This window comes from Gasterosteus aculeatus, chromosome 8 (assembly GCF_964276395.1).
Source record: "Gasterosteus aculeatus chromosome 8, fGasAcu3.hap1.1, whole genome shotgun sequence".
NCBI classification, from domain to species: Eukaryota; Metazoa; Chordata; class Actinopteri; order Perciformes; family Gasterosteidae; genus Gasterosteus; species Gasterosteus aculeatus.
In genome coordinates this window covers 22,968,264-22,978,605 of record NC_135695.1, presented here as the reverse complement: position 1 = coordinate 22,978,605, position 10,342 = coordinate 22,968,264, and the positions used below count along the sequence as shown (strand labels likewise).

Here is a 10,342-nt window from a genome sequence, read left to right as displayed (position 1 = left end):
AGCTTCGCCGCGCATGCGCACAGCGCGCCGGTCCGTTGGCCGTCGGGAGGCTTTTCTTTCTTCTTCGTCGCAAACTTCTTTAATGTCCTCACGTCGTAGCGGAAGCGGCTCCGTGTCGACGTTCGGGGGTTTAAAACGGCAATAATGTGGTTAGCGAAGTGTTTTCGGAGGCTCGTGGAGGTCTGCGAGGACAAACCGGGACCGCGCTCTCGTCACAGGACGCACCGACGGTAGCGAAGAAACCATAAAAAAAAAACGAAAAAAGTTTGCCTCTTTCTTCAAAGAGTTTACTTTTAGATTCATTAGCTGCAGACAGTCCGGGTGGGGCAACAATGGCGGACTGTCTGTAAGGACCGGAGGACCCGAGGAGAAGGAGCCCCGTTGCGATGGGCAACCGCGGGATGGAGGACCTGATCCCGCTGGTCAACCGCCTGCAGCGCGCGATGAGCGGCGCGCGGCTGCGCTGCGGCCTCGCGCCGCTCATCGCTGTGGTGGGCGGACAAAGCGCGGGAAAGAGCTCCGTACTGGAGAACTTCGTGGGCAGGTAAGTGAGACACGGAGACAGTTACTGTACAACAAGGGGCTGGTGTCTGGGGGACAGGTATGTGAGACACAGTGAGACCGTTACCTGTACAACAAGGGGCCTGGGGGACCGGTATGTGAGACACGGAGACAGTTACTGTACAACAAGGGGCTGGGGGACAGGTATGTGGGACATAGTTACCTGTACAGCAAGGGGCTGGGGCTTGGGGACAGGTATGTGAGACACGGAGACAGTTACTGTACAACAAGGGCCTGGGGGACAGGTATGTGGGACATAGTTACCTGTACAACAAGGGGCTGGGGCCTGGGGGACAGGCATGTGAGACATAGTTACCTGTACAAGGGGCTGGGGACAGGTATGTGGGACATAGTTACCTGTACAACAAGGGGCTGGGGCCAGGGGGACAGGTATGTGGGACATAGTTACCTGTACAACAAGGGGCTGGGGCTTGGGGACATGTATGTGGACACACAGATCTGTTCAGATAGTTTGAGTCCTTTTGAAGTCTTTCTCTAGCTGTCAAGTCTCTCGGCTGCATCCTTTAGGACGCTTACGTCACCACTTTAGACCCGTCTGTCCTCTGATCGCGGTCGAGGGACGCAGTCCTCCAGGACCCGGTTTGGAGGACACATCTGCTCCGTCCTTTGCGGCTCAGCATATCCCAGCATGCAGTACGGGCCGACGAGGATTTCATTTCTTCAGGGCGGCGGCGGGTGATCGACAGAGTTCACTTTAAATGAAAGGTTAAGTAATAGAATTCACTCGGATGTCTGCAGGTATAAATGTTATAATACAACATCACGTCTGAGTTTATGGAATCAAGGATTATCTCATTTCTCCTCTGGACGATACATTTCAGGCTGAGATAACTTATTTTAAATTCAAATTAAATCAGTCAGGCCGTGTCCATTCAGCTAAAAGTAATAATTCAATCTCAAGCAGAAGAGATTCCTTCATTTAAAAAGCAAACACATTTATTAACTAGTGTACCAGGACTTCTTTTCTACTGCATAAGATACGAGCTATTTTAACTCTCGTGAAGATATTAGAGAATATGTCCACGCTACAGAAGCGTGATGCTGCTTCCTCCATAAAACAACGAAATGTAAACTTAGTTTATAAGCACACAACAAAACAAAAGTCACTTTCTTTGTGAATTTATTCTGTAACTCAGAAAGTGACTTTTCAGGTTCATAAGTTTGATCCATCTGTTGATAATAAGAAGTATAAACTGTATAAAGCGTCTGAGCCTCAGTAAGACGTCAGTCAGCCTCTGAAGTGTGAAAGTCATTAAAGTGACTTTTCACTAATAAGTAGAGGCGAGCTGCTCGTTGTGTTATAAATGTGTGTCGGTACCTAAGAGCAGCACATGGACCCGGGGGGCTCAGGGGCCGTATGGGGGGGCAGCAGGACGGAGTTCACGTCATCACTAAGAGCAGTTTGTTTTAGCGTCTTATGTGCATCTTCCAACGTGACGTAACTTACATGATTCCATAAACTCAGACGTGATGTTGTATTATAACATTTATACCTGCAGACATCCGAGTGAATTCTATTACTTAACCTTTCATTTAAAGTGAACTCTGTCGATCACCCGCCGCCGCCCTGAAGAAATTAAATCCTCGTCGGCCCGCACTGCATGCTGGGATATGCTGGGCCGCAAAGGACGGATCAGATGCGTCCTCCAAACCGGGTCCTGGAGGACGACGGTTTGGGACAGACGGGTCGCAGCGGAAGTGACGTATGCGTCCTGAAGGATGCAGCCTAGAGACATTGAGACACAATCAGTGTGTGTCTGTGTGCGTCTCTATTGGAACAAAATGTATGTGTGTGTGTGTGTGTGTCTCTCTGTGTGTGTGTGTGTGTGTGTGTGTGTGTGTTGAGGAGGACACTCCAGTCTTTCCATTCTGTCGCTGAAGGAAGGCGATGTGTTGTGTTTGAGCTCGTTTCCTGTCCATTGTCCTCGGCGCGGCTCCATGTGATTAATGTGTTGTGATGCTCTAAACACACCTCAGGGCAGCGGCGCCTTCTGGGAAACGGACTTCCTGAACTGACTAATAGCAAAGAGCAGGATGCTCCCTGTGTAGTATTTATAAACCTCTTCTGATAGTATTCGGATGCTTTGAATAGTAAATAGCAAGTAAAATAGAAACTCCTGCATGGGGCAGATTCTGGCCTCATTTATTTATAAATACAGGAAAGAAGTAAATAATAAAAATGCACAATGTGAATGCAAATGAAATAGAATAGTAGATAAAATGAACTAAACTAACAGTAGTTCACTAATATTCAGTGTGTTAGTGTCCACGAGGTCAGCGACACATAGCTTTAGTGCATTAGTCTCTGCACATACAATACGTAAAGGTGTATATATTATATTGGTGTGTGTGTGTGTGCACACGTGTGCACGGCGATTCCCCTGATTCAGTTCCTCCTTCCCAACAGAGACTTCCTTCCACGCGGTTCAGGAGTAGTGACCCGCAGACCTTTGATCCTCCAGCTGCTCAACGCGGACGAAGGTACGTGAGGGTTGGTGTGGTTCTGACATCCGGCCACCAGGGGGCGCGTCTTACAAACGCCCCGCCTTGCTTTGGGACAGAGGTGGAAGTTTTTGTCTTTGTTTTCAGGTTGTTAACGTTATCCAAACCCAATCAAAATGAGTTCATTTAAGATGACATGTGCATCCTGTTCTTTATGAGCTGTTATGCTCTTGTTCCAGAGTACGGGGAATTCTCCCACTGCGATGGGAAAAAATTCACAGACTTCGACGAGGTCCGCGATGAGATCGAGGCCGAGACCCGAAGGCTCACGGGATCCAACAAAGGCATCTCTGGTGTTCCCATCAGCCTCCGCATTCACTCCCCACACGGTAACACAACTTCTGAACCGGCAAAAGGCCTTTTATTGTTCTGCATAACCATTAGAAGAGCAAACCAGTTCCAACCGCTGGAGCTCGCATGTAGCCACGCCTCCGTGGTAAGAACAGCCAATGGGAGGAGATCACCGGATATTGTCATGAGATGAGCAGTATAAGTGGAACATATAAAGAGCCATATAGAAGCATTACAAAAGAGTTTATGTGTTCATAAAGACCGCGGGGCTATTGCACAAAACCAGGATAAGGGATTAAGCCGGGATGTTATTCTGGATGAATTTAGCTTTGACTTGGTTGAATTAAACGCGGCCAAGTAACCATGGTGATCTATTCTCTGCAGCCAGCCGGCTCGCGCTCTCTGTCCGCCGGTGGGCGACACTGCGCAGTGAGTGAGCAATTGTAAAGGTGATGAGGGTGATATATATATATATTATATATATATATATATATAGTTATATAGTATATAAAATATATATTTATATATATTTATATAGTGTGTATATATATATATATTATTTATATATATATACTGATATTGAGACGTGAGAGGCTGTTTACATCCACAGTGCGAAGCCGTCTCAGCCTCCCACAGATGGTCTGTAGCACTGCGCTTGTTTTTATAAGCTGAACCTGTAAATAAAGGCACTATAGTGTGTGTTTGGCACTGAAGTCCGTGGCGCACATATTTATTACCTTTGCTGGCCCCAGAAGAATGTGTTACATCAAAGAGGATTTCCACAACATCGCAGGTAACATGAATTATAGACTACAAAGAGGTTTAGAATATGTGAGCAGGCATCTTTAAGTCATTTCTACAGAACATTTGCAAACTTACCAGCCTGCAAAATGTTTTGACCTGTTGCTAGGATCATTTTGTTCTGTATGAGCATTTATTGTAGAACGATATTTAGAATTAGACACAGCTTATAGAGATTTGTGCATATGGTTGATAGAAGAGATGGTTGATAGAAGAGATGGTTGATAGAAGAGATGCTTGATAGAAGAGATGGTTGATAGAAGAGATGGTTGATAGAAGAGATGCTTGATAGAAGAGATGGTTGATAGAAGAGATGGTTGATAGAAGAGATGGTTGATAGAAGAGATGCTTGATAGAAGAGATGGTTGATGGAAGAGATGGTTGATAGAAGAGATGGTTGATAGAAGAGATGGTTGATAGAAGAGATGGTTGATAGAAGAGATGGTTGATAGAAGAGATGGTTGATAGAAGAGATGCTTGATAGAAGAGATGCTTGATAGAAGAGATGCTTGATAGAAGAGATGCTTGATAGAAGAGATGCTTGATAGAAGAGATGGTTGATAGAAGAGATGGTTGATAGAAGAGATATTCTCGCGTTGGGAATATGGTTTGAAATTAGTCTTTAGGGGGATTTTCTAGAGGAACATTTATTATTTATTCCCTCTGCTCACTTTTAAGGCAAAGAAGGCGGAATAATAATATATTTTATTTATATCGTGCTTTCCATGGGAGGCCACTCAAAGACACTTCACATAACAAGCATACGCATAAAACAGGCAATTAAAACAGCCTACAACTTTCCTAGTAAGTAGGTCATTTTAGATTCTATTTCTGCGTTCAGTGGGTCTGCGATTGTCTGCCAGGCTTCTTTTCTCTTTAATTACAGCTGCCGTATTCCTTCGTTTGCTTATTAGATGCTTCACCTCATACGTTTCCAATGAATCCGTGGAGTAGAGGAAGGGTCCAGGAGTTTAGACTGGAGTTCTCCTGCCGTAGATGAAACCAACACGTTAACTACGCATGTGCTGGTGTCCTTGTGCGTGCGCGCAGTGCTGAACCTGACTCTGGTGGACCTGCCGGGCATCACCAAGGTGCCGATAGGCGACCAGCCGGCGGACATCGAGAACCAGATCAGAGACATGATCATGCAGTTCATCTGCCAGGAGAACTGTCTCATTCTGGCTGTGACGCCGGCCAACGCCGACCTGGCCAACTCCGACGCCCTCAAACTGGCCCAAGACGTTGACCCGCAGGGTGAGCTGTGTGTGTGTGAGTGTGTGTGTGTGTGTGTGTGTGTGTGTGTGTGTGTGTGAAGAAGGCGCCACACAACAATGCCTCCTTGGGATTAACAATCTCTTCTTCTCCATCTTCCTCTCAGGCCAGCGCACAATCGGTGTGATCACCAAGCTGGACCTGATGGATAAAGGAACAGACGCCCGCAACATCCTGGAGAACAGGTTGCTTCCCCTACGCAGAGGTGTGTGTGTGTGTGTGTGTCTGTGTGTGTCACACACTGTTGTTACCATTGTGTCGATCAGTAGTTCCTTTTCTCTTCTTCTTTGTGTGACTCATCTGGTGCACTTTAGTAGGACATCCCATTGGTACTATCAAGAGTGTGTGTGTGTGTGTGTGTGTGTGTGTGTGTGTGTGTGTGTTCTATGTATACAAGATTACACAAGTCATTTCTATCTATGCAGTGACTCACTGAGTAAACCACCTGGCGCTGTGGCTCCTTCATGCTTCTCCCACAGAGCTAAAGCATTAGCTATGGAGATATGACTCTGCTGTGGAACTAACAGACTCCCAGTGGAAGGAATGCCGTCCGGGACGCGTTCCCAAGGACGCGTCCCGGATGATGCAAGTTGAGCCTGTGTCTCGTCAGCGCCGAGATGCTTCCTTCTCACAACCACCACATGTTCCCACTGCAGTTCAGGGCCTCGGATGGCGGATGGATGCAGGTCAGGGCTGCGTCCTGCCTCCGCTCCCCTGGCTTCTCTAAACGCCGTCATGGTCCCGGTGAATCAGGTTTCTGTCCAGGACGGGTGGATGTGTCTCAGGCAACAATCATAAGTTCCCGTTGAGCCATACGGTCCCATTATCTAGACCCTCTTAAAACGCATCGCTACAGTGAATCCAACCGGACCGCTTTCACAGGCCTTCTCTCCTGGCGTCAGGAAGTGGGAGGAGCTACTGGCGGGCTGTATTTGATGGCGTTATTGGTAAATATGCTGATGATGTATTCAGCATATGGACCCCCCCCCCCCCCCTTGGCTGAGCTGTCCGTCTGTGTATTCTGTCATGTACGGAGATGTGACGGAGGCCACGAGGTTCACGCCCCCCCCCCTCCCCCCCCCAGGTTACATCGGTGTGGTGAACCGCAGTCAGAAGGACATCGAGGGGAAGAAGGACATCAAGGCAGCGCTGCTCGCCGAGAAGAACTTCTTCACGTCGCACCCGGCTTACAAGCACATGGCGGCGAGCGCGGGCACGCCGTATTTACAGAGGGTTCTGAACCAGGTAGCACACACTCGTCCTCATTGGCCACGCACTCATCCATCTACACGCCACGGTGACACGCCTTGTTTTGTCTTTGCAGCAGCTGACGAACCACATCCGGGACTCCCTGCCGGCCCTCCGGAGCCTCCTGCAGAGCCAGCTGCTGGAGCTCAGCCGGGGGGCCGAGGAGTACCTGCAGGACCCCCCCGACGACGCCGCGCGCCGCACCCGGACGCTGCTCCGGTCCGTCAGCCGTCCACCTGCTGCCCGTCTCCGTCTCTCCACGCTACATTTACACTACGGCGCCCTCTTCCACTCCCACCTCCTCTGCCTGACTGGTTCTTAGCCGCTGTGGCGTGTTCTTCACTGATTGGTCACGTGACCGCGTCGACAAACAGCAGACTGGTGATCGTTTCAACGTGATGACTAATACGAAGCCTTTCAGCCAAGAACTGACTAAACCAACTGCACATCATCATCTTCCTGTTTACGGTGTCACGCCCGCTGTGCATTAATGGTCATGTGATACGTGTGCGAAGGGCGCCGTGTGGACTGAGATCATGTCAAACGCCCGCGTGGACGGATTAGTGTGGCTGTAGCCTCTCAGTCTGCAGACTAAACCGATTCACCGCCGCCACTCATTGCGTTTGGTGTACATTTCCTTTCCCTGCTCTCACACACACACACACAGACACACACACACACAGACACACACACATCGCGTCTGTCTCGCGTGTCTTTTTTCCCGTTGTGACAGAAGCTGTAACAACCAGTAGAACAGGGTGTGAAATGCGTGCGGCAGCGCTGGGAGTCGATCTGTGGGAAACGCCGGTCTGTGTCCTCGTCTCCTCAGGTCGGTTCAGCGCGTCGCCGTCGACTTCGAGAAGCTGATCGAGGGGTCGGGGGACACGGTGGACACGGTCAATCTGTCGGGAGGAGCTCGCATCAACCTGATCTTCCACGAGCGATTCCCCTGTGAACTGGCCAAGGTAAATACACACATCTACACGTATGTATATATTCACACAGTATAGTCACTCAGTCACTCGTTGTGTTACATTCTTCACGTGAGACAGACGTCATTAACTCGACTTCACTCGTCTTCAGTTTAAGTCGGACGAGAGGAAGCTGCGGCGGCAGATCACCTTCGCCATCAGGAACACCCACGGAGTCAGGTGGAGCTCGCTGTACTTCTACATGATGCTCCATCCTGCACCTGCTGCACCTGCTCACTGTCCCCCCCCCTCAGGACGGGCCTGTTCACCCCCGACATGGCCTTCCAGGCCATCGTGAAGAAGCAGATATCCCGGCTGAAGGGTCCGTGTGTTCAGTTCGTCGACAACGTCAGCCGAGAGCTGCTCGCCACCGTGTGCCAGTGTCTCAGCGAGGTGCGTGTGCGTGTGCGTGTGCGCGTGCGCCTTGTGTCCTGTATCTGACTCCAGGTCTGTTTTCTCTCCGTAGCTCCGTTCTTATCCCAAGCTGCAGGAAGAGACGGAGAGAATCGTAACCACGGAGATACGAGAGCAGGAGCGACGCTGCAGGGATCAGGTGATCATTAACAACGTTCTGATAACTGCTTCATACGTGTACTTCATTAATAGTAATCAGCTGTGTTGTGTTCAGGTGTTGCTGCTCATTGATTTGCAGCTTGCTTACGTAAACACCAAACATGAAGATTTCATCGGCTTCAATAAGTGAGTAAAACAAAGCGACTCGTTCTCACGGGGACGATGACCTCATCTGTCTCTGTCTCTGTCTCTCTGAGTTTGTCAGTCGTGTTTCAGTTTCTGAGAATAGTCTCAACGAGTTTCCAAACTGACTGTTTTTGAGGGATCGGAGGTTTGTCGAGGTGGCGTCTCGGAGGAAGTGGCGTCCTCCAAGACGCCACTTCCGTCCCTCCGGCAGGGAGTGAGGATTGTCCCGCCGGGTACCGCTGTCACGGTGGAGGAGGTGTCGCTGGCTGTCGGATCAGGATGAACAAAGCTGTGGTTGCGTTGCTCAAAGACGAGCCTCGTGTCCACCAGCTGATCGGGAGCGGCGTGTTGCTCGTCCCCGCTGACAGCGTCCTCTACGCGGATCATCCTGTCCGGTGTTCCGCCGTTCATCCCAAACGAAGCGATAAATAACGAGCTGCAGAGGTTTGGGAAGTTTGCCGGTGAATGTGGGATGTAAAGATCTGAGACACGTCCAGTCTCACCTGGACTCACCTGGCTGGACGGCGCCTGCATGGTGCACGCCAGCTTTTGGTCACATTACAGGTCATGTAGGTGACGCTTTCTATCCAAAGCGACCTACATTGCACCTGGAGAACCAAACATCCACACTGCACATGGGGGGGGGTCACATTTCACTGTCAGGAATCTACACCTGGACAAGCGTCAGGAGGCGGGGAAGAAGCCCTGCGTGGTGATTGGCAGGGACAGAAGAGTCGAGGTGGACTGAGGTCTTTGGTCCAGAGGTCTCCCCAGAAGCCCGCTGGCGGTCTGCGTTGGGGAGCGGAACGCAGACCTGCAGTGGAGGTCTGCGGGGAAACGGCTGCAGACAGCTACAACCAGGACGCAGAATGTGGGCATTGTGGAGCTGCTCCTGAGGACACATATTACAAAACGATGCTTAATGTCTTTCTGCAGCTTCTGGCTGATTGTTAGTTTGTGACGACGGTTTAAAGAGATGTTTTTATTTGATTTATTTTATCAAATGATTTTGTGTCTCCCTGCAAACGGAGTAATAGAGGGATTTTGAAAACTCTCTCTCTCTCTCTCTCTCTCTCTCTCTCTCTCTTTGTGTCTGTCTCTGTCTCTCTGTCTCTGTCTCTTTGTGTCTCAGCGCTCAGCAGTCGTGCAAACTAAGCAGTAAGAAGACGTTTGCAGCGACGGCAGCAAACCATGTAAGAGTTTAAATTCACACCTGCATGTTTCATGTCCTCTCCTGATGTGTTTATGGAGGGTTGTCATGTGACCAGGTGGGAAACGTCCAGAATGGTAGAATCTGACTCATTGAGCGCTAATGAAACACACAACAGAATCTCACAGTAGATAAACTTCCTGTCCCGTGGAAACCTCGTATCTCCAGATGTGATGATGTAGAATGTCTGTGCCCTACGGGTGTACTACTGCATTACTGTACTCTCTAAGTACTTTATCATCCTTCATCACGGTGCTCTTCAAGTACACAGCAAGTCCTTAAACTTGCATTTTCAAAGTACATTTGCTGATGGTACTTGTGCTTGAATATGGTTTGGAAGGCAGACGTTAGACTTGTAGTGGAGTATTAATGACCACGGACAGCGATGAACCACTGTCTTTATCTTCAGTAATGTGAGAGGAATCAGCGTTAACAGGAGCATGTTTGGGTTTGAGGCGCGTCGGCGTGTGAATGCGACGCTTCGGAAAGTTTAGTTTCATTCCAACGCAGACAAAGACATGAGGAGCGATCTGCACACCAATCCTCAGCATCGCTGTCGCCTCCCTCAGAAAGACCTCATGTTCCCTCCATGGGACACTGACTGTTGGATCTGCCTGTGTGTCCCTGCAGGGTGTGGCCCCTCCCTCCAGACTGATAGTAGGAGCCCCCCCCCTCTGCAGACACGCACGCTGCCTCACGGCTTCTCGCTCGCTTCCTCTTTTTGGTTTTATTATCTGCCACTGATTCCCTTGGAGGTCTTTCACAG

General features: G+C 49.6%; 1 protein-coding gene across 8 annotated transcripts in view; it reads left to right on the top strand.

The window, feature by feature from the left end:
* Window position 1: 1 nt before the first annotated feature.
* Window positions 2-10,342, top strand: part of dnm3a (dynamin 3a) — an 18,946-nt gene continuing 8,605 nt past the window's right edge. For 3 of the 8 annotated variants that reach the window (XR_013468532.1, XR_013468530.1, XM_078107780.1), the window contains exons 1-13: window positions 3-544; window positions 2,990-3,063; window positions 3,264-3,413; window positions 5,227-5,430; window positions 5,555-5,653; window positions 6,533-6,693; window positions 6,773-6,915; window positions 7,526-7,661; window positions 7,780-7,847; window positions 7,922-8,060; window positions 8,134-8,366; window positions 9,499-9,559; window positions 10,207-10,233. Coding sequence is in view for 5 of the 8 variants with exons in the window: in XM_078107780.1 (XP_077963906.1) it covers window positions 387-544; window positions 2,990-3,063; window positions 3,264-3,413; window positions 5,227-5,430; window positions 5,555-5,653; window positions 6,533-6,693; window positions 6,773-6,915; window positions 7,526-7,661; window positions 7,780-7,847; window positions 7,922-8,060; window positions 8,134-8,366; window positions 9,499-9,559; window positions 10,207-10,233 (1,653 nt within the window). In the remaining 3 variants the exon portion in view is untranslated. Of the gene's footprint in view, window positions 545-2,989; window positions 3,064-3,263; window positions 3,414-5,226; window positions 5,431-5,554; window positions 5,654-6,532; window positions 6,694-6,772; window positions 6,916-7,525; window positions 7,662-7,779; window positions 7,848-7,921; window positions 8,061-8,133; window positions 8,367-9,498; window positions 9,560-10,206; window positions 10,234-10,342 lie in introns of all 8 variants that reach the window. The other 5 variants (XR_013468531.1, XM_078107784.1, XM_078107783.1 and 2 more) reach the window with 4 other exon arrangements.